Source organism: Diabrotica virgifera, chromosome 3 (assembly GCF_917563875.1).
Source record: "Diabrotica virgifera virgifera chromosome 3, PGI_DIABVI_V3a".
Classification (NCBI taxonomy): domain Eukaryota; kingdom Metazoa; phylum Arthropoda; class Insecta; order Coleoptera; family Chrysomelidae; genus Diabrotica; species Diabrotica virgifera.
The window spans coordinates 229,991,934-230,016,800 of NC_065445.1; the positions used below are offsets into that span (position 1 = coordinate 229,991,934).

Sequence of the window (24,867 nt, forward strand, 5' to 3'; positions counted from 1 at the left end):
TATTGACGTAACCCCAAAAAAATCAGTCCAGTTTATTAAATTCTGGTAATTTGGGTGGCCACGCTACTGGTCCATTGAAAAATGAAAATATCTCGAAAACTAATAAATTTAGACATAGGGAATGTTATCTAAAAATTAAGGTACGGTAATGGTACTTTTCAATAGTGATATAAAATACAGGGTGTTCTATTTAAAATTACTGAGAAAATAATGTACTTGTGTTTTGACTCACCCTGTATTTGATATAAAGAAAATTAGCAATATCGGCCATTCTTGAAAATTTTGACAATACGTTAAAAAATAGGGCATTAATAAACCATTGTTGTTTTGCTTATTTTTATTTATACAGGGAGTTGAACTTGTTACGATTTTCATACAAGATTGGTTATAACTTTGCAAATACCTTGTATAACATAACAAACCTTTATATTTTTGTGATGGAGAAGTTAACAGGATTTTTAATTTAAAATAATATATAGGGTGTTCCATTAAAAAAAACGTAAGTTTGGTCTGCCACTGTGTTATCGAACACCCTGTAACATTCTAACTAATTTTTTAATGTGAAGCTCAAATATGGCTAAAATATTTGTTATTAACTTTTATTGCTATCTATTAGTATAGCGGAGCTATTGAGCTTTACCCTACTAATCAATCACCCTGTATAATACAAGTTAGTAATTCCTCACACTGGATGTCATTATTATTGTATTAACTATTGGTAATATGTATGTCTCTTTACAAGGTACTCTGATATTTTTTATTCTGATTTATTTGATTTTTCTTCTTCTTTAACATTTTCATAAGTCGTATGCACTTTGCTTCCTTTTTATTTTTTCCATAATTAATTATTTCTTCGTTGTTAGAATATATAATAAGAGTATTTATATTTAAAAATTTTCTATTGTTTTCTTAAAAAAATAAAACTCAAAAATAAATCAAACGTTTTTATTGCACATTTTCACAATTTTTCTACAAAATAAAATAAAAAAAATATTAAAACTATTTTGACTATAAAATTATGACGGTACAAAATATGACAACTACCTTAATGATTAAAAGATCTTGCGAAAAAAGGGACATGAAAAAATTGTATAAAGCTTTTCCAATATCTATAGTAAGTTAAGAGAGGGAAGAATAATTGTGCGGAAATATACGTTTTATAAGAAGTGTTGGTTAAAGGGATCTAAGTCAGTATTGTGGAAATAAAAGGGTACCTGTTGACATAAGGTTTGATATAAAATTAAGATATATAGTGTGATTTTCCTTTTTGTCATATTTAACATTCTAGATGTTCTTGTCATTAGGTCAAGTTCTACATTAGTAAACATTTTTTCGAGTACGTAGTATTTTAAACATGCTGTTATCGGATCTACTGGGTCATCAGTACATAAATCAATACATTAGATGTTAAACTCTGATTAAATGTTTAATTTTGAGAGTTATTCCATTGAAATCCTTTAAGCTAAACTTAAAGAATTGCATTAAAATATTTTATTGAAGTTGATAATATCTTAATACTAATAGGCTCTTGATACATCTTCAGAATAACAGTTTTTTATTATTTTGCGGCCATTTTGTCCAAAGCGAAATAATCTATGACTAGTTTTACTTTTCTTTTGATCATATAATTCCCTTTATGTGTTTTTTTTTCGTATAGTTCTTAGACTTTTTTTATTTATTTATTATTTTGACTATACAAAAGTATTCTGTTAATTCAGGCATTTTCTTAGTTTTTTCTCAATTTAGAGTCCTTCAGTGTAGATATATACGACACCGATTGATACAAAGGATTTCGTTTTTTCTATCCTTATTCCTGGCTGTAAATATTATAATAATGCTGTTTTTTTTTGTTGTGGCACCCATTTTCCTTGATTTTGTTGTTTGAAGAAGTATTACCTCATACTCATACTGGATGTCATTATTAGTATACCAACTGTTATTGATGTATGAATTTTTATTTGTTCTAAATATTATTGCTTCTTAACAAGATATATTTTGGACAGCTTATATTATCGTTTGGGTGTATTTTCTTTGGCTATAACATTTCAATAATTGACCGAATGATTTTTTTCTTTAACCTAGTTATTTTGAGTTATATCTTATGTTAGACTATATACACTCTGGACCAAAATTAACCGGCCACCTTAAAAATGGGTTATTTTTGATGTCTTATATCTCCTAAACCTGTTGTCCGATTTAAGTTATTTTTTCAATATGTTATAGGCTTATTCCTTGACAATATCGTTATAATAATATTGTTGCTAAACAGGTAAATTTTCATTGTATACCGGGTGTACAATTCAAACCGTGTTTTTTTTTTCATAAAGTTTGCATCACCCTGTGGAATATTCTAGCATTTCTAGAATACTGAAATTAAAACCTAACTATAGCCTCATGCTTTCTCAACATTTTGTTGTTTGATTGATTCGCTTATGTTGCATAATAAAAAAGTTAGGTGCTTTAACAACCAGACATGTTGTTTATCATTACAGGGTGTTTTTAAAAATTTTTGGCAAAGTTTAAGGGGTAATTCTGCATGAAAAATAATGACAGTTTGCTTTATAAACTTAGGTCCGCAAATGCTTAGTTTCCAAAATAGGGGGTGTTTAAATTTTTCTGACAAACTAACGATTTATTTATTGCTTTAAAACCAGTTGAGATATGCAAATGCAATTTAGTGGGTTTTATGACGTAGTTATTGCATATTTTTTGACATACAATTAAGAATTTAATATTCACCATTGGCGCGCATACAAGTAATATGAGCAATCATATTACCCGTATGCGCGCCAATGGTGAATATGAAATGCTTAATTGTGTGCAAAAAAAATGTGGAATAACTACGTATTAAAACTCAATAAATTTCATGTGCATGTCTCAACCGGTTTTAAAGTAATAAATAAATCATCAGTTTGTCAGAAAAATTTCAACACCCCTTATCTCGGAAACGAAGAATTTGCGGACATAAGTTTATAAAGCAAACTGTCATTATTTTTTCGTGCAGAATTACCCCTTAAACTTTGCCAAAATTTTTTAAAAACCCCCTGTATTGATAAACAACATGTCTGGTTGTTAAAGCACCTAACTTTTTTATTATCCAACATAAGCGAATCAGTCAAACAACAAAATGTTGAGAAGGCATGAGGCTATAGTTAGGTTTTAATTTCAGTATTCTACAAATGCTAGAATATTCCACAGGGTGATGCAAACTTTAAAAAAACACACACAGTTTGATTCGTACACCCGGTATACAATGAAAATTTACCTGTTTAGCAACAATGTTATTATAACGATATTATCAAGGAATAAAGCTATAACAAACTAAAAAAATCACTTAAATCGGACAACAGGTTTAGGAGATATAAGACATCAAAAATAACCCATTTTTAAGGTGGCCGGTTAATTTTGGTCCAGAGTGTATTACAGTCACAACGTTTGTAAGACACTATTACCTTCTTGTGTCAAATGTAGTGAGGAATATCATCATCATCAATCAGCCAATCGCGTACACTGCTCGACATAGGCCTCCCTCAGCTCTTTTCACTGCTCTCTACACTGGGACACGTGTAGCCAGTTTCCCGCTACCCTTTTTATGAGCAATAGTGAGGAATATACTTATTCCATAATTCATATAAGTACATATTCCATATTTTTTTTTATTTTTGGTTATTTTCTCTCTCCTATGGCGCTACAGCCCAAGTCGGGCCCTGGCCTCCCCCAGTATCTGCCTCCAAGTATCTCTATCCCTGGCTGCTCTCCTCCAATTATTCACCCTCAATATCCCTTTAGCATCTAAAAATACTAGATTTGTTGTAAAAGGTATGATTCACGTTTCCACGCCATATGTGGCTATTGGTGGTATGGTTTTGGTTATTTTATCAATGTTATAAACCGTATGCTAATACCTACTGGTATCAACTGATAAGAATTCTAATTTACTTCAATTTGGTCATTGGTTTGATTCTGCTTTCATCTTCTTTACTAGAGGCAGCCACTCATATTTTTTTGAAGAAATTACTCTTCTTTATAATCTAGGAATTGTATCATGCAGTTGTTGATGTCCAAAACCGTTTAGTAAGCACACAAAATTTAACAAAAAATGAATGATTTCTGCAATTCTTAGACTTAATACTATGACTGCCAAATGACATGAAATTCAATTCAAAGCAGCAAGCGCAACCAGAAAAAAAGATTACTAACCTCAAGTTACTTATAAGGGCATCACCGATCATCAATTAGATTTCAGAGAATAATTAAAGTTATTGGGGCTTAAATACAACCTAATGGAGTTTTGGAACCAACATAGTCTGTTTTGAAGACTTCTAAAAAACAAAAATTTAGAGGCAAACTAGATCGAGTAGATCACACTCTTTTTATCGCCTTTTTTTTATAAGACTATCAAGAAACAACTAAATATTTCTAAAGCATCTTGGTGAAAAAAAGCACTGAAAGAAAAGTGGTTTTTTATAGATAAATTACTAATTTATGAGATAATTGTAAAATATAATACTATATAATCGAGAGGTCTGCAAATATTTGCTACTATCTATCTATGTACTTAAAAATACCCCTTTATATATCTGGTACTGTTTCCAATACATCAACACATCTGTTTTAAAAATACTTTCCACATAACTCTATCCTAAACATTTGTCAACCGTTTTTTATCAGTACTATATAACCTTAGAACTAGCGTATAAAAATCACATTGTATAAAAACATTCCACTGGCATTATTCACTATATTTACAAATGTACAGTTCTTTCCTGATGGAGGCTGAGCTGGTTTAGAAGCTTCGTGGAGCACCGTATTCGCTAGAAGGAGGACCGCCAGCAGGAGGAGCTCCGTAGGAGCTGTCTGGGGTACCGCTGGGAGCGTAGCCACCTTCTTCCTTCTGGAATTATAAGAAAACAAATCTTTTAAAATACAAAGCATGAAACAGTTGTAAAAATAAATACAAAATTAATGGAACAAACTGTAGTCACTAGCTCAATATTCTCAAGATTTTTACACAATAATGAATTTCGCAACTTTAGATTTATAGATTAAAATCCTTCTTCGTAATGTGCAATGCACAAATGTGAGAGTAGGCAACTCCTTTACACATCGTCACTGATTTGCAAAAAGGTGCCAAGTGACATTTTATTCAAAAGAAGGGTTATGTGCAAAAATGTAGGTACGAAGGTTCTAGCTATTCTGTAAAAAGGGGTCAAGTGTATTACTTATTGTTGTTGGGATAGTCTCATAATTTTCTGGTGCCAAGTAACATTTTTTTAACTGGTTGTGTAAAAAAGGAGCTAAGATACACTTAGTAAAAATAAAAAAATGTTACTTGGCCCTTGGCCTTTTTGCAAATCAGCGACGATATGTTTGTGTTAAGTATATATTACTCAATGTATACAGACATAGGGAACCTACAGTTTATGTTGGATCTACAGTACTAAGTGTAGGAAAGTTGTACTGAACAGATTTCTGTTCAGTACAACTGAGCTGTTCAGTACAAGTGGAGCTAAAAAGGAGCTGTACCAGACAGACGAAAATAGTTTAATAAAGGTTAAGGGTATCTGCGACAAAAATTTTGTGAAGTATTGATGAAATAAGAACGATAAACGGAGAACTAGAAGGAATAATTAATCATAAGATAGGAGATAGAATGAAGGGAGATTATAATGCGATGTATTAAAGCACAAACTTTAGAACACACAGAATGAAGAGAACCCGACTTAGTTATTAAATATGTTATCAGATAGAAGCCAGAAACAGATCGACTGGTAGGAAAAGACCTAAGAATAGATAAAATGACAGGTTGCTACATATAACTTATAACGAAAATGAAAAACTGGAGAGAACTATATACATAGATAGAAGAGTAGAGAAATCATATAACTAAAGTCAAACCGTGCGACAATTTGTAAAGAAGAGACTGAATAATCTCACTAGGAAAGGAAAGTCTTTATGACAAATGTCAGACTGTTTTTAATTGTCACAAAATTTAGACTTATAAGGTTATATTGTCATGAGTTCTTTTTTTTTTTATTTTGAAGTGCTAAAGAAATTTCTTGAATTTATTTCCTTCTTAAAAATCAAACATGAGAAATAAACTAAATATCTTCTTTAATAGCTCGGTAAAAAATTAGACCTAGTACCTACATTTGTTGAAAATTAAAATTGTAAGAAAAATTTAATGTAGTTAAGGGCGTAGGCGCAAAATTTCGGGCCAACCTGTTTTAAAGGCATGAATTTCTTTCGATTACTAAGAAAACTAATAAGTATTTTTGAAAATTTTAAACCCAGAATGAAAGATTACATTACAACCGAGGGCAAAAAGTCCCATAGAATAACCAAAAAGTTTTTTTTAATGAGATATGTGAAGTTAAAAATCATACTAAATTTTCTTCTTTTTTTTTCACCCCTGTAACTTATTAAAATAAACATTATAGAACTTGTTCCTTACTCTATTTCATAAGCTTCTTCCAAGCATTAATATCTATATTTTTCGTTGTGTCCTCAATTTATCCGATGATGTTTTTGTGAGACTAAGGTTTCTGCTCCGTATGTGAGTACTGGCCAAAAGATTTCCTTTTTAAATAGATTGGGACATTTATTAACCTTATTTCGAGATCCAAATACACATATCTTTCCATAAGTTCTACGTACGATTTTCCGATTTTTATTAGCCCATTGGGGGCGAGATTGTTCTTTTTGCTTGCTTATAGACTTAATATTCCATATAAGTTATTAAGTTATTAAGTATTATGTATACAAAACAGGATCCTGAAATATCTGTACATATGTATTCCTTACTTATTTACACAAAATGTAATCTATCAAACAAGGTATACATTCTATCTGAGTCAAAAATTTAGGAAGGAGTAGCAATGAGGGCTTATATTATAACTTTATAATACTGTAATATATAGTATTATAACTTTAGACTGTTAACAACCACTGGCAACACTTCTAGTAAAAATGCTGTGTGTGTGTGTGTTTATATTTTATTGGCACTGGTTTAAGCAACCAACTGGCCAGTCAATGTGTTTTGAATTCTCTCTTTTACAAAATATGCTTAGTATCTAAATTTAAAACTATTACTGCTACTAAGTTTTTTTACTCTCTTTTTTTTAATATATTTTGTAACAATTTTTTTTTTATTAAATGCTAGCAATACATTTTTGTATTAAATGCTAGCAATATAGTGCAGTCACTGAAGGTGGATATGAGCTATTACCTCCGATTTCGTTGAACCTCCATAGATTTGCATGAAAATTGATGACTGGTTAGAGAATATATCAAAGAACAAAGGTGACATGGTGCCAACTTGCGCTTTTACCCTGGGGGTGGATGCCACCCCTTCACGGGGGTGAAAATTATTTTATTGAAAATAACCCCATAATTCGATAGAGGGACAAATTCTAAGAAAAATTTGTTTTATAAAAGTATTAAAATAAATCAAAACTTTTTGAGTTATTGAAGATCAAAGATTTTAATTTTTCTTGAGAAAAATGCATGTTTGTAACAGATTTTTCATCAATAACTCAAAAGCTATAAGTTTCTACAAAAAAGTTATTATTACCAAAATTAAAGATAATAAAAAACTAAATAAATCCTTTACTAGAAAAACATTTTTATTTTAATTAAAAGTGAGTTATAGGTAATTGAATATATATTTTTTTTCGACGAGTAAAAACATCCAAGTATTCAAGCTGAAATAACGGGAAAATGATGCATTTTATAACATAAACTTATTAAACATTTGACAAAGTACTTAAAAATATCTATCAAACAAGCTCCCGAACATGTTGATAGTATTAAAATGTATGCACCAACATTTTTTCAAAATTTTTTTTTTAAATATTTCCAAAAAATGTTATTGTTTTTTTTGTAATAACTCCATTTATTTTTAAGATATCAGGTTTATCTGAAAACCATTTGAAAGTTAATTCCAATGGCTATTTAACCACGTTAAATTTAATCTTTTAGACCCCTTATTTTTTTTTAATAAAAGGTTAAATGGGCCGGTTGCATGGTTTTCACAGCAAAATTTAAGATTTAAACGTTTCTATCTCGGTTATTTTTTACCCTATGGAAATAGTAAAACAGGTAAAATATTTGACATAGAAAAAACTAAAATTTGGTTTTATATCATTTTTTACGTATATTGAGTATTTTTTGAGTTATTATCAAAAGAATATGAAAATTACAATAATTTTAAAAATCATGATTTTTTTAAATTATATCTTTTTTTCAAAAATATGCATTCTAGACTGGTCAAAATTATTGAAATCATTACTTATGCTAATATAAAGAAGTTCTTGTAAGGACTACTATAAATTTTAATTTTTGTGGAAATGGCTTATGTTTTATTTTTCACTTTCTCCTAAAAAATTCGAAAGGGTTCTTTTATTTTCATCATAACTTGCTTAATTTTGACGCCGTTAAATTGTTCTGAAGCTTATTTAATAGCTATTCGAAAGTACGTTGACAAATGATTAGCAGGTAAATTTTATACATTGCATCGTTTTCCCGTTATTTAAGCTTGAATACTTAGTTTTGTGTACTCGTCGAAAAAAATACACATTCAATTGCCAATAACTCACTTTGAACTAACATTAGTTTAGTCCTTTAAGTGAGGAATGTATTTAGTTTTGCATTATCATCAATTTCAGTAATAATAACTATTTTGTAAAACCTTATAGTTTTTGAGTTATACGTGAAAAACCGATTTAAAATATGCATTTTTTTACTAAAAAATAAAATTTTTGGTCTTTAATAACTCAAAAAGGGTTGATTTATATTAATAACTTGAGATAATAAATTTTGCTTATAATTTGTCCCTCTATCGACTTATGGTATTATTTTTAATAAAATAATTTTCACCCCCGAGAATTGGTGGCATCCACCCCAGGGGAAAAGCTGTCATCATGTCATCTTTGTTCCTTGAGACATCCTATAATTACTCACCAATTTTCATGCAAATCGATGAAGGTTCAACGAAATCGGAAGTGAAAACCTTCAGTGACTCCACTAATAGTAAAAAATGCTACTAATACATTTTTGTACACATAAATTACTGAAACAAAAACGCTTTGAATTTGGCCAAACTATTCATAATTTAACTGCAATGCAGAGTACAATTTTGAAATCAACAATTGATTTGACTGTAATAACTTGGAGAAGCAAACAGTCTCTTAAGCAACTGGCAAACCATAACCAAGTAATTTTTCGTGGATTCCAGAGAATTAGAATCTGCTTAAGAAGAAGCTAGTACTCCTTTACTGAATCATTTTGAGTTATACTAAAATACTTCAATCTTTTACAGTCTCAGAAAACTGAACGATAAATAAACTTATCTGTTTTTGCTTGATCCTTCCTACTCAGATACCATCACACTAAAATGGATAAAGTGACCGCAGCAACAAGTAGATGTTGAGAAAATGAAGAAGAAACGTTTGAACATATTTTTTGTAACTGCAGGGTAATTTTCCTTCAACAATCTTACCCAGAAACAAACGTATTTTCGAAAAGGTAATAGGCGCCATTAGAAACTTAGATATATTTTACACGACAATAATAGAGATCTTTCAAACCGTAATGTGAAAAGTCCTTTGAGCCAATACTTTGAAATATCCGATCTAATTGGACAATAAACTCAATCCAAAATGAATTTGGTACCGGCAGAACTATTTAGTTGGCTTCGTTGTAACATCACCTTTATTGCTAAAATTCAGATCTTTTTGATTTTGGGGTATTCCAAAACCCTTAGAAATGTGTGAATACAAAATCATTTAAGTGAAATGAATATAGAGTTGGAGTCAATGTTTTAAATAATATCAAAATTTTAAAATAGAATTTTGTTATTTGAAATAACTAAGACAAAAGGTATTGTACCTACTAAACGAAGACCACATCGACAAGTGAATACATTTTTTTAATACAAAACTTATTTCTACTATTCAACAGAAAACGTTACTTGTTTTTCTCTTAACATACTCAATTTAAAAACAAGAAATCATACCTGTGTCTTGTATCTGATGAAGTATACTTCTGGTTTGCTGGGTTGAGTTGGTGCAGGTGTTGGAATAACGATTTCTGGTTCGGGCTCTGGTTTCTTTACCAAGACGTAGACCAAGGTCTTTTCTTCGTTTTGTGGTTGAGCTGGAATGATGGGTGCAGTTGGGGTTGGTGGAGTTGGGGCCTGTAACATAAATTATATTTTAAAACATGCTAAATAATGAAACTATTTCCTCTTGATAGGTTTAAGCACATTTATATATTGTGGCATTTTTAACTACAAGGTATATGAAACTTTTATATGTATAACAATTTTGTTAATATATAAAAGTTAATATACAAGATCAACGTTAACATTTTCAATAATAATATGTAGCGTGGAATAAAATCAAAAACTAGAGATTTCTGAATTTGATACACCTTGCGCATCCACGAAAATGTAGAATGTATGTGCATCCGCCATATTTTAAACGTCCTTATTCATACTACTGTTACCGTTAAAACCTGATTTCAGTTAAAACCCGAATTTATTAGGAAAAACTAGTTTTAACTATGCGCTTTAGACAATTCTAGTTTTAACTAGCCAAAACTAGATTTGACTACTACATTCAGTTAAAACTAGAAATTCCGAACGGATTTTATTTAGAGTAGTTTATATTAATTCAAAGTAGCTTTTTTGGAATTACTGGCGAATTATTGTTGCAAAAAAACAAGTATACGGCTTGTTTGGGGTAGTGTTAATGACGAAGGCGGCCGGTCGGTAGCAAAGTAGTGTGTGAAACTGTTGATTGTTTTGCATCGTTTTTATTGGTTATTACACCACTGTGTATTATTCAAAATTAGTGATAATATCGAAGATCAGATTGAGAGCAGAGACATAAGAACGTGAGAAGAACGTGTTTTGGAGATGATTTTAAAAATGGAAAAGCCAGAGAAGAAAGAAAGTCACTACAATGTTGTGACCAAAAGCATATATCATAATTTATTGGTCGAAGTACAAGATGCGGAACTGTCTGCCAAGAAAACACCATTACAAAATCGAAGACTAAAATTATTTAGAATTGTTGAAGTTGGCGAAATAAAAAAGTTAGCTTCTAAAATTGATCCCATCAAATATTATGTACCTGTCGAAAATATTTTTGGCATAATTGAAGCAGCCCATGTTGCTATTTTTCATGGGAATCTGGATAGGTTGAAGACTGAAACCGCCAGGAAATAGGCAAATGTAACTTTTTATTCATATGATCAATACTTTTATACCAATGTGTGAAACCTGCCAAGGGAAGAAGAGTAAAAATATAAAAACCAAGAGAAGTCTTGTGTTCAAACCTATATTGCATTCAGAAATGAATGGATCACAAAGAATCGCATATAAACTGCTCTAAATTAAACCAGTTCGCGATTTCTAGTTTCAACTGAATTTAGCAGTCAAATCTAGTTTTGACTAGTTAAAACTAGAATTGTCTAAAGCGCTTAGTTAAAATGAGTTTTTCCTAGTAAATTAGGGTTTTAACTGAAATCGGGTTTTAACGGTAACAATACCATTGTTTAAAAAAGAAGACCGTTGTTTCTTTATTAAACAATGTGCTTGTACTTAAAATAAGCTTATATCGTCAAAGAAATAAGAAACTTTACAGGGAACAAAAATATAAATAGCCACAATAAACTAAATAGAAAATGCTTGAATGCCAGTATCTTTATAACAGAATTTAACATAAACAAAATTTTCCTGCAAGATTTTTGTTATTTTTACGAAGCTTTATACTTATTAGAATAAATAAATGTTTCTCTATTTCTCTTGCTTTCTATACTCTCGTTCTTTTATTCCAAAATCTACAAGATCTAATATTAAAAATTTAAATATTCGAGTTTTGATACGTCCTGCAATGCATTTGTTATTTTCCATATATTTCGCTTTTTATGCTTTTATTTATTGTTTATTATAATATCTTCTTTGGTCTATATTAATAAATTATTTTATTTCAATTTTTTAATGCTTGATTTTTCAAGTTACTTTTATCTTCACTTTATTTCTTTTATTTTCCTTAAAATCCCATTTATTTTTTTGTCTACTTTCTTTCTTCCTCTTCCATTGTCTCTTGACATAATGTTAACCTGAGGATTTTTTTATTAATTTTCTCTTATTCCAAGCTGTAAAAAAAAGATTTCTCATAAAATTCTGACCTTAATGAAAATGATTTTGTAATGTTTCTGTGGTGGAGCTACAGTGATGGGCTTCCTGGGAGCTGGGATGTCAGTCTCTGGTGGTGGAACGTGTACGTAGACATGTTTCTGGACGATGGGACCGGCTGCTGGAGCTCCATACTGAGGTGCTGGAGCAGATGGTCCGGAGGGATAACCTCCTCCAGGGGCGCTGGGAGCACTTGGAGCGCTGTAGCTGTATCCAGCTTCCGGTCTCGCCGAGCTGACTGCTACCAGACTGAGGATGGCCTAAAAAAATTACATAAGTTAAATTAACAGCATTGTAAAATATTTAAAAAGCAGTAAAGACGCGAGATTATTAGAGTCGCAGGCTACTAGAGTATCGTAAAGAATTCGAGTAAGCTATTAGCAACCATGTGCATTATATCCTTTTTTTACCACCAATTGCGATAATTAAAAATAATTGATTTAGATATAGATGATATAAATACGTTTAATTCAAATATATTTAGTTACTAAAACTCTTAAAATGTTCAACTGAAAATCCAAATAAGCAACTATATATTTGAGCAAGTCAAAGAATTCATATATCTTAGATCGGTAGCAACTACAACAAACACGGCAACCGACTAAGTAAAAAGACGCATTACACTAGCAAATATGGTCTTCACTCGTCATGGTCTTCAAAAACATCTCATAAATAAAAAAGCTTTTTCGGCTATATGTATAAGTTGTTTATAAAGAAAATATCTAATACGTTGACATCAAAACTAGACTTCTATCAACCTTGTGAGCAAGCAGGATATAGATATGGATACGGAAAACATGATAATTTGTAAACCATCAAGTGAGTTAAAAGAAACATTGAATATACTAGAATAATCGATAATAGAACCCTGATATTTGTTTTTGTCAAATTTGAAATAGCATTTGACGCTTTAACCAAAGTGAAATCCCTCATCAGATACATATATGAGAAGCTACAGCTTGTGTAAGATTTAAGAGGGATACTGAGATCTTTCGTATTGAAAGAAACACTCAGCAAGGAGACAACATGTCTCCTAAATTGTTTATAAGTTTTCTAGAATACGCCTCTAAAACAATTGAAAAAAAAGTTTATCAGTGTAAATGGAATTTTTAAATAATTTTTTAGCAGATGACATCGTTCTCATTGTCTTTCTTTCCCCCCCCCCTTCCTTAAACCCTTCCAGGTGTCGGATCATTGTCTCATTGTCTCATTATCGACAGCTTTAAAAAGGCGTATATATTGCTCCAAGAGCTCCATCTATACTACCACAAATACAGTAAATCTTAAAATAATTTTTTCAAAAACACAATCTATGGCCAATTTAGTCCGCTGTAAAAATATCTTCTGCAAAGATTTGGGCCATGAGATCAAAAGAAGTCGGGACAACCAAAAAATCGAGCTGATGATGAGAATCAACCTACACTTGGGTTATATTTATGAAGGGTTTTTAGGTAAATAATTCCAATGTATATACGTAATCAATGCACTCTTTCAATGACGAGCTATGATGGAGAAACTGTAACAATCATAAGAAAAACAGTGAGTAAATTACAATGAACGAAAAGAGCAATGTAGAAAATAATGTTAGGGATTCCTTTACATGATAAAATACCTAATTTCACTAGCCGCAAAAGATCAGGAGTAGCAGACGTTATTGAAAGAATAATATAAAATGAAACTGGGAATGAAACTTTAATACATCTACAACCGGATTATTCCGAATAGAAGCAAGCAAAGTTAGGATAGTTATGCTGATCGTCAACATCCGGAACGAATAGGCAGCGTAGGAACAGAAGAGAAACTGGGCAGGTTATGTAGCAAGATCATTTAACGATCTTTGGATGAAAAAAATTGTGGAAAAGAACCCTTATACAGTGCGTCCATAAAGTAACGCATAAATTCGTTATTTCGTAAACCGGCGACTTTAAGGAAAAATCCCGAAACAGGTCGATTTTTACTTTTAAATTACGATTTTTTGGCATATATGTGGGACGTCATCCATCTGGGCGTGATGACGTAATCGATGATTTTTTAAAAGGAAACAGGGGTCATGTAATAGCTCATTTGAAAGGGTATTTAATTCTCTATCCAATAATATAAACATTAACATAATTATTTATACAGGGTGTTCAAAAAACATTTTTTTAATTAAAATAAGTGAGACAAAAAGAAGAATATATGTAATTTATTTTAAATCAAAATGCATTTTACTACTGTCAGTAAAGAGAAAAAAATTTTATTTGACAAATAAACATTGATTTTCGTTTAAACGAAATGTTCAAACTGCCAAGAGACAGGTGGGTGGCAGCTTCAACATTGAATTTAAGCGAAAAACAATATTTATTTGTCAAATAAACATTTTTTTTCCTGTTTTCTGACAACAGTAAAACGTATTTTTAATGAATACATACATTCTTCTTTTTGTCTCAATTATTTTAATGAAAAAAATGTTTTTTTGAGCACCTTGTATAAATAAATATGTTAGTGTTTATATTAGGGAATAGATAATTGAATACCCTTTCAAATGAGCTATCACATGACCCCTATTCTCATTTAAAAAAATCATCGATTACGTCATCATGCCCAGATGGATGACGTCACTAGTATGATATATATGCCAAAAAATCGGAATTTAAAAATAAAAATCGACCGGTTTCGGGATTTTTCCTTAATATCGCCGGTTTACGAAATAATGAATTTATGCGTTACTTTATGGGCGCACTGTATAAGCTAACAGAAACAAAGATCGAGCTCCGGCAAATTGAATTCAGATGGCACAAAATTAGTCTAAGTGTAGAAGCATGTAAAAGGCCTATGTTAAGCAGTGGGCTTTATGAATATAAGTGAAATTATTAAAAGTAATTAAATATATACTGGCCCTCGTAGAAGTTAAGACCGGCAAGGTCCAGGCAAAAACAAAGAGGTACAAAGTGAAAGAAAAGAAAATATGGTCGGAATATGGAGCGTTCCGTAAACTTTTTAAATCAGAATGAAGAAGGAAGACAAAGACACACTGAACAAAAAAAAAGTTGTATAGGAACATGGAAATAAGCAAGATCGTTTAAAACGATTTAAAAGGTTTAGATATTTAGAATATGAGGCAAAAATGATCGAAGAAAGATAAGTAAAAAATTCATTGCTCAGACGTAAACGAAGACAAAGAGATGACCACGTACAGAAATAATGGATGGAATAGTGGTAAAAGTGTGTCCCTAACACCCGCAATGTTATAAGGCCATCGGTACATAATTCGCAAATATTTTACGGCTATCCCTACTTTTTCTATCTTTACACGGCAAATTACGTGTAGTAAAATTCACACTGGTATGGATACGTAAACATTACTAGAATGTCATTCTACTTGAAAATGTCATTACTAACTTAAAGAGATGGCTTTTGAATGTTCTTGGATAACTGTTATTTGTATAATTGCAAATTACTAATTCAGTTAATAAATGTGATAATTTTTTCACTAACTATGTATTCAGTGATTGTAATAATTTATATGTACAACAAAAACTAATACTCAATCGAGAAAAAAGGAAAAGTGTTAAAGTGATTTTTTAATAATATATTGTTACTATGGAACGCTTACAATTTTGAACATCTTTAACAACAAAATACTTGTATCACAGAATATATTATCCTGATGTATTCTCTGCTTGGATCTACCACAAATAATACACAATAAATAACTTTTTATTAAGTTCACGTCTTAAATCAATAATTTATCAAATACACTATACAGCGTGTCTACTTAAGTTGGAAACATATGGGAAACTTTTTTGTTATTCATTTTACGAAAAAAGTTATTCTTTATAAAAAGTTCTGCATGCTCTAAAACCTAAGATTCAATCATCAGATATGAAATTTTGTCAATATTATACGAGGTATGTCAAAAAATATGAACTTCGTTCAAGAGTAAAGTACCTTTATTTCTCTCAATATCGAAAATTCTTATTATGAAAAGTTGTTTGGAAATAAAAACTAAAATCAAATATGCAATTACATGCTTCTAATTGGAAAAAAATATTTTCCAAATTTTTCTCAAATTTATTGATACTAACTTCGTTTTTATTTATTACACATTGGATAACTCTTTTATTATTACTTTTACGAAAAAAGGTATTCTTTATAAAAAGCTCTGTATGTCCTAAGACCGAAGATGCAACCATCAGATATCACATTTTATTAATTTTATACGAGGTATGTCAAAAAATATGAATTTCACTCAAGAGTAAAGTACCTTTATTTTTCACAATATTTAAAACAGTTATTAAAAAAGTTGTTTAAAATTAAAAACTATGTTTCAATATGCAATTACATCCTTCTAATTGAAATATTGTGAAATATAAAGGTACTATAATCTTGAGCGAATTTCATATTTTTTACACTCCTCGTATAAAATTAATAAAAGTTGATATATCATGGTTGTGTCTTAGATTTTAGACCATGCAAAGCTTTTTATGAAGAATAACTTTTTTTCGTAAAATGAATAATAAACGAGTTATCATATTTGTAATAATTAAAAACGATGTTAGGTATCCATAAATTGAAGAAAATTTTTTTTTTCAATTAGAAGCATGTAATTGCATATTTCATCTTAGTTTTTAATTCCAAATAACTTTTTATCATAAGAATTTTGATATTGAGAGAAATAAAGGTACTTTACCCTTGACCGAAATTCATATTTTTTGACATACCTCGTATAATATTGAGAAAACTTGATATCTGATGATTGAATCTTAGGTTTTGGGGCATGCAGAACTTTTTATAAAGAATAACTTTTTTTCGTAAAATTAATAATAAAAAAGTTTCCCATATGTTTCCAACTTAAGTAGACACGCTGTATATCGATATTATTTAATCAACAACTCAAAATATTCCCGATGCCATGTCAAATATTTAAAATTGTCACTGATTGTCACTGTCTGACTGACAATATGCTGACAATATTCTATTCGACTGAGTGCGTTGAAAGACAAAGATAGATGTGGAAAATATTACCACGGATATTGTGTTCATTTTTTTCGAATCCTGAAAAAATCAATATATATTTTTAAAAAATTTAGACGCAGAATGAAAGACGAAATTATTACCGAGGGCCGGAAGTCCTTTAGAATAAATAAAAAGTTTATTTTGAATGAGATATTTGAAATTAAAAATCACACTAAATTTTCTCTTAGTTTTTCACCTTTGTAACTTATTAAAATAAACATTATAGAAGTTCTCAGGGACTTTTGGCCCTCGCTAATAACGTAATATTTCATTCTGCGTTTAAATTTTTTAAAAACACTTATTAGTTGTCTCAGTATTCGACAAAAATGAATCCCCATTTGAATAGCATTGCAGCCGAAAATACATACCCATCCTCTTAATAAGAAATTTGTTATTTAAGTAGATATTGTTGTTTATCTAAATTACTATACTACTGTCTCGTAACCAAAGAAACTATTACTGTTAAAAAATAAATTAATCTTTCACGGTGACACATCATATTTCACCACAGATGCTCCTATAATTACCACGATAATTAGCAACAAAATGACATTCACAAATCAAGAAACCGTAAAATAACTGTTTTGTTTAATATTCTTACCATAAAAATACACAATAACGAAACAATTCGTACGCTTAAACATATTTAATAATTGCATTAACAATCTTTATTACCAGCTTTCTAATAATTAATATAATATGCACTGGTGATAATCCCGGTCTATAAGGATTTCTGGTACATATTATGTGAAAACAAAAAGTATGTTTTGTTTTCGTTACTCGAAGTCTAAGGTTATTATTAGTCATGGTTTGATTCCTGCTCGATAATTACTGCTGTTATCGATACAATATTTACTGTTCCATAATGTTTATACCTATTATTTAATGATAATTGCATGTTGAGTTGCCAAATCTACTGTTGTGTTATAATCTAGGAATTTGTATGATAGTGTTTTTACTTTGTTATACAGGGTGTAACAAAAATACAGGTCATAAATTTAATCACATATTCTGGGATCAAAAATAGTTCGATTGAACCTAACTTACCTTAGTACAAATGTGCACATAAAAAAAGTTACAGCCCTTTGAAGTTACAAAATGAAAATCGATTTTTTCCAATATATCGAAAACTATTAGAGATCTTTTATTGAAAATAGACATCTGGCATTCTTATGGTAGTAGTATTTTAAGAAAAAATTATAGTGAAATTTAGACACCCCATAAAAATTTTATGGGGGTTTTGTTCCTTTAAACCCCTCCAAACTTTTGTGTACGTTCTAATTTAATTATTATTGTAGTACCAATAGTTAAACACAATATTTTAAAAACTTTTTTGCCTCTTAGTACTTTTTCGAAAAGTCAGTTTTTATCGAAATATTTTGAATACTTGTCAAATCCACCACATATTTGTATATGGCTAAGTACGATTATGGAGACTTAGTAGTAATATGAAAATTTATTTATGATTTACATTGTTAGGTATATTTTGAACCATATTAAAAAAGAAGTAATATCTCGATAAAAAGTGCCTTCTCGAAAAAATACAAAGAGGCAAAAAAGTTTTAAAAACACTGTGTTTGACTAATGGTACCGCAGTAAAAGTTTAATTGGAACATACACAACCATTTGGGGGTTTAAAGGAACAAAACCCCCATAAAATTTTTATGTAAACATATTAAAAAATAAGCCGCAACTCGATAAAAACTGCACTTATCGAAAAAATACTAACAGGCAAAAAAGTTTAAAAATATTGAATTTAACTAATGGTACCACAATAATAATTTAATTGGAACGTACACAAAAGTTTGGGGGGTTTAAGGGAACAAAACCCCCATAAAATTTTTATGGGGTGCACAAGTTTCACTATAATTCTTTTTTAAGATGTTCCTGCCATAAGAATGCCACATGTCCATTTTCAATAAAAAATCTCTAACAGTTTTCGATATATTCGAAAAAATCGATTTTCATTTTGTAACTTCAAAGGGCTGTAACTTTTTTTATGTGCATATTTGTACTAAGGTAAATTAGGTTCATTCGAACTATTTTTGGTCTCAAAATATGTGATTTAATTTATGACCTGTATTTTTGATACACCCTGTATATTTATCACTGTATACCCGAGATTAGATAATATAAACATGTTATTTGTTAAAATAATAACTTCGACACAAGACTGGTCCGATGAAGAATGTAAAAATCCTTCGCAAAAAGAAACAGGGTAAAAATACAATCGAAAACTATGTGGTTAGAAGAAGAAATGTTAAATTAATTAGCAGAAAGAAGAAAATAAAGCCGCCAGAAAAGCAATAGAAAACATAAAAGAAGCCCATATAAACATTGGGGAAGAAAATTTCTACCAAGAAATTAAGACATCTTGCGAAACTAAAAAGATTATTGCAAAGTATTACAGAAATAATGAAGGTTTGCTTCAAGGCGGTGGTCTCCAATACACGTTGTATGCAACCTACGGCGTCCATTGGATACCACCGGCTAAGTAGTTGGTCACTACAATTCCCCTGTAATTTAAATTTGTTTTAGAATTATTCTGTTTTAACCATGTTCGGTTGTAAGACAGCTTTTGTACTTCAAAGTTTATTAAATTTAACGAAAATCAATAATTTTCCTACGGCGTAACGCTTTACACAGCCTACAGCGCAGTGGCGTAGCTGAAGATTGGGGACCTCCCCGCGACTATTTTTGTGGGCCCCGTATTATAAAAATAACGACAACTAATAACAGTATAATTACTAAAATATGTATAAATGACAATATTTGGCATTTCTTTAATAAGTCTTCATCAGTTGATAGTGTTCATAGTTTTTTTGGGAATAGGTATAAAAACCTATTATACATGTATTTTAATCCGACAAACCTATTATTAGTAAGTTGTTGCAATATTATAAATATCTAAATTTACATTGAAAACAATAACTTCAAAACTTTTTTGTTACAAGTTATTTTTTCGTCGCAGCTAAGCTCATCGTAATATTTTTTATACGTTTTATCCGTTTATTTTTAAATTCTGGTATAATACCCCACTGTTCTGCTATTCCTGCTGCTTTTGCTAAAGTTTCGGAAAACGAATTTTTCATTTCTCGAAGATTATGATCACTAGTTTTTCCAAAAAGTTGAAGGGCGACCTTTGACTCTGCCGTTTCAGATGGCAAAAGTTTTGATGTTAGATTATTAAAGTTAAGTATCTTAGATTGAATAGTAATGTTAACGATAAATTCAAAATTATTCAAATGCTCTAATAATGCAATAGCTTCTAATTTTTAGAAGAATTTAATTTACAAGACATTCTGCACTTTCGTCTAATATGGGAATAAATCTCCAAAAACTTTCAGCAACTTCTGCTTTGGAATGTAAATTATTTTCATCGCAAGTTATTTTTACATACTGGAAAATAGAACTAAGCTGATCATGTTTTGAAATATCTTGAGTAGTATCAAGAATTATTGAATAAAAACAACTTTTTTAACTCAATTAAGTAATCAATCTGTTTTCAGTTTCTTGAGCTAGCAAATTTTTATAACTACGTTTTGTATTTGGGGGCTCAAGTAATTTGTTTTTAAGTTATTGTTCTTATTGATTAATTTAGCTAAAACAGGGTCAAATTTAGCTAGTAAACGAACCACCGACAAAAAATTGCCTTTTGGGATTCAATTTCATCTAAACTATTAACATGTCTACGAAATGCTAAATTGCACCCGGAAAGAGTAAGAATTATGTCAATTACCCGCTTCATTACTTCCTTCCAAATTCCCTATTTTGATGCTTATTAGGAAAATATGTTTTGGTCCCCAATTTAAAGAAAGTAGAAGTATTAAGCTTGATGGCTTTAGGGGGCCCCTCCTAACGTCGGGGCCCTCCTCCTTACGGGCCCTGCGGGCCTGTCAGCTACGCCACTGCTACAGCGTCTATTGGAGACCACCGGCTTAGAGAAACAACAGAAAAATTAAACAAATGGGCAGAATATGTCGAAAATCTTTTAAATACAACCAAGAGGAACTAGAGGTAAATGAGAATTGACAAGAAGATGAAAATGGACGTACGAGGAATCAATTTTAAATGAAGTCAAATAAATAGTAAAAGTCATAAAAAAAGCAGGAAAAAGTCGTACCCCAGATGAGATTTTTAAGGAAGGTAGCAACATAGTGAAAAAAAGAATATGCCTCTTAAAAAATGCCTAAAAAATGGAATAGTGCTTTTATTTGCCGAAGCTATAAAAAGGCAACAAAACGCGAGTGTAAAAATTATAGAGATATTAAAAATAGTCATAAAAAAAGGCAGGAAAAACTGGTACCCCAGATGAGATTTTTAAGGAAGGTAGCAACATAGTGAAAAAAAGAATATGCCTCTTAAAAATGCCTAAAAAATGGAATAGCGCTTTTATTTGCCGAAGCTATAAAAAGGCAACCAAACGCGAGTGTAAAAATTATAGAGATATAGAGCATTATTAAAAATAGTCTACAAAATATGTGTAAAGATTATTAGGAAACGAGTAACGAAATATAATAACAAAGTGATCGGAGAATACCAAGGAGGGTTTATACCAATAATATCAACTACTGATCGAACACGTATGTTAACATTAATTTATAATAATTGCTACGAACAAAACTTATTATTACAATATGTTATCTATCGATATGTTATCTATCGATATAGATAGTATTAGAACCAATCGTAACAAGATCAAATATGAGCACAAACAGGATTGTTTTCAATAGCAAGAAGGAACAGTGCATAGCGTACGCAAATGATGCGGTGGTACTGGTAAGAACGAAAAATTATCTAAAAGTTTTTTTCATAAATTTGAAGAATAAGCGGAAAGATATGGACTAACAATAAACCAGACAGAATCGTAATATATGGAAATCAGAGGCTGTCTACAGTTTTGAAAAAGTGCAGAATTCGAATACTTAGGAGTAACGATAGCAAACACGGGAAAAGAAGCAAAAGATATAGATAAAAGATTAATGAAGGGGAGCAGAACGAAAGGGTCACTAAACTTAATAGTGAAAGCAAAAAATTTATCAAGAACAGCTAAACTGCGAGTGTCCGAGACAGTAGCAGAGAGTCGGCTAATTGTGCGCGTCAGGTAATTGTGCGCATCAATGTTTCTAATCTCCTATTTAATAAAATTGCAAAAACTATATTGTCGGGCCATCTAATAGCCACTGCCATATCTATCCGGCACAAACTAACGTCGGGAGATACTTTACTAGTTGGCAGCTATCGTTTATATGTTTTCACTTTGTATCATATTGTTTGTATGTCTGAGAAAAAAAGCGATAACTTTTTTCTTGACGGAAATATAGTTTAAATAGTACTTAGGTATATCCTTTATTTATTTACCATTTTAAATACTGATATAGTTAGTTTTGCTTGATTCTTTTTTGTTTTTATCAAATTTTGTGTTATGTGGTGAAGTGTAGCGTCGTAGCCGGATAGGTATATAAAGATATTTTTTACGTTTTGTGACTGCACCATAAAACGTAAACATGCGTTAAACAACCGTCAAAGTAGAGAAAGGGGCAAAGGGAAAACCACGAAATTGAAAAAAGGTACAAAAAGGAAAATTTTTGAACACAACAGCTCCGAAGTTATTTCAGAAAGTGAACTGTGCCATGATGATGAGTTGGACGATCTCGTGTCAGATCAAAATGACTTCTGTGTATTGCGGTGATGGTAGCAAAAAAGACGAGGTATGGTGCAAGGTGCAAGTGTTCGATATATTGTCAATGGTCTCATGCCATGTGTATACGACAGAATAGTTCAGAAGGATATATTTGTGACTTCTGCAATACTTAGATTTTTTTTTAAATATCTGTAACTTGGTTTCTTATCGTTTTCCGTATATTTGTTTGTCCCTTTAATATTTACATATGTTCAATAAGCTACATTTTCGAAGGCCATTTTTAATTTCTATTATTGCGCACAGTTATCCGACATATGCGCACTATTAGCCGAATAGGTCGGGTAATTGTGCACATTATACTCTTTAGAAATTTCGCCTCTCACTCTTATATTGTTCAACCATTCATTAAATGAGGTCCCTACCAATATACCGAAGCCTTTGAAGTATATCTTCAAAAAATTTGGAAACTGAAATATTTCAAGTTTGTGAAATATCCTGAATTAGCCTTAGGTGCGCACCAATAGCTGACTCTCCCCCAATCAGATCCGCACTAAAGTATGCCAGCGAAACGTGGATTATAAACCAGCAATAAGAAAATGAAGTAGAGATCTGGAAAAGAAAGGTACTGAGAAAACTCTTTGGAGGAATGTGGACGGCAGAGAATATTTGAAGACGAATAAATAAAGAAATAATGAAGATGTATGGAAAATAATAATTACGGCAAAAATATGAGCCCAAAGATCTAGATAGCTTGGTCACATTATGCGAATGCTAGAGAACTGGAATGTTAAAACAATACTGAAGAAGAGGGAAATTGGAAAGAAAGAAAGAAGAGGATGTCCAAAGAAGAAATGGTTGGAAACAATAAAGCAAGACTTTTCAGAAATAGGCATGAAAAATTGAAGAGAAAAATCAAGGGGTCAGAAAAAGTTGAGGGAAGTAACCAAGTTCACTCACGATTTTATCCCTTATCCCTTTGAGAGTACTGAAAGATAAAATCAAGGATATGTGAAAAGTGCGGGGTTTACTAGGAAAAGCGATTTCCTTATGTAAAGAAAATCGCATGTACTGCGACGATTTTCTTCCTTATGTATGGATTCTATTTTTAAAATTTTTGGAATAAATGATGTCCTAATGGAGTTAATTGTGACCTAAACATGGAATGATAATAGCTAATAGATCAGTGTCCGTTAGTTGTTTCTTCATATTACTTAAAAGTTTGTTAGTTTTCACGAAAAGGAATCTGCAAAAAAGGACATACCGGTAGGTCATGAAAACAAAATATTTTATCTTGGAAAAGTTTCGAAAAGTAACGAAAATGCGATTTTTAGTAAAGCGAACCTGATTTAACTCTTTTCCTTTTTTTTGCTTATTAGTCCAAGTAATGAAGCTTAAAATAGGACAAAACCTCGCAATTTTTACAGAATGGATCGGTTTGCTTGAAAATTTGAGAATAAGTAGTGGATAGTCCAAGGATCAAAATCTATATCATGCCGAAAGGCGCTTTTGCCATGGGGGTGGTTGCCACCCCATCTTGGGGGTGGAAATTTTTTATTATATTTTAATTGCAAAAGTTGGTAGGAACGTTCAGTCTAAGCAAAAAACGTTCTATACATTTTTTTGATTAAATTGATAGTTTTCGATTTATTCACTATCGAATGTGTTAGTTTTATTTCGAAAAAATCAATGTTTTTAACAAGTTTTCTGCTAATAACTCCAAAAGTTTTCGTTTTATCAAAACAACTGTACTTAACAAAAATGTACCTTTTGAAAAAATAAACAAAACCGTTTTTTTAAATTTTCTTTAAGACCAACAGTATCCGAGCTATATTTTATTATATGTTGGCTCCTCTTCGTCAAATGCTAAATATTGCAGTTTCAGTCAAAAGACGGGAAAACTATGCATTTTTCGAGGACAGCTTGTTCAAACTAATTTAAAGTACTTAAAAATATCTATCTCCAGAAATAAAAAAGTCTCTAGCTCAAAAATTAAGTGACTTATAATGAAAAGAATGGCAGTCCC

General features: G+C 30.8%; 1 protein-coding gene across 1 annotated transcript in view; it reads right to left on the minus strand.

Annotated features, from left to right (window-relative positions):
* Nucleotides 1-931: 931 nt before the first annotated feature.
* The window catches only part of LOC114335911 (uncharacterized), a 47,044-nt gene continuing 23,108 nt past the window's right edge, over nucleotides 932-24,867 (minus strand). The window contains exons 2-4 of the mRNA XM_028286196.2: nucleotides 12,196-12,462; nucleotides 10,016-10,195; nucleotides 932-4,894 (exon numbers count right to left, since the gene is read on the minus strand). Of these exons, the coding sequence (XP_028141997.1) occupies nucleotides 4,787-4,894; nucleotides 10,016-10,195; nucleotides 12,196-12,462 (555 nt within the window). The 3' untranslated portion in view covers nucleotides 932-4,786. The remainder of the gene's footprint in view (nucleotides 4,895-10,015; nucleotides 10,196-12,195; nucleotides 12,463-24,867) is intronic.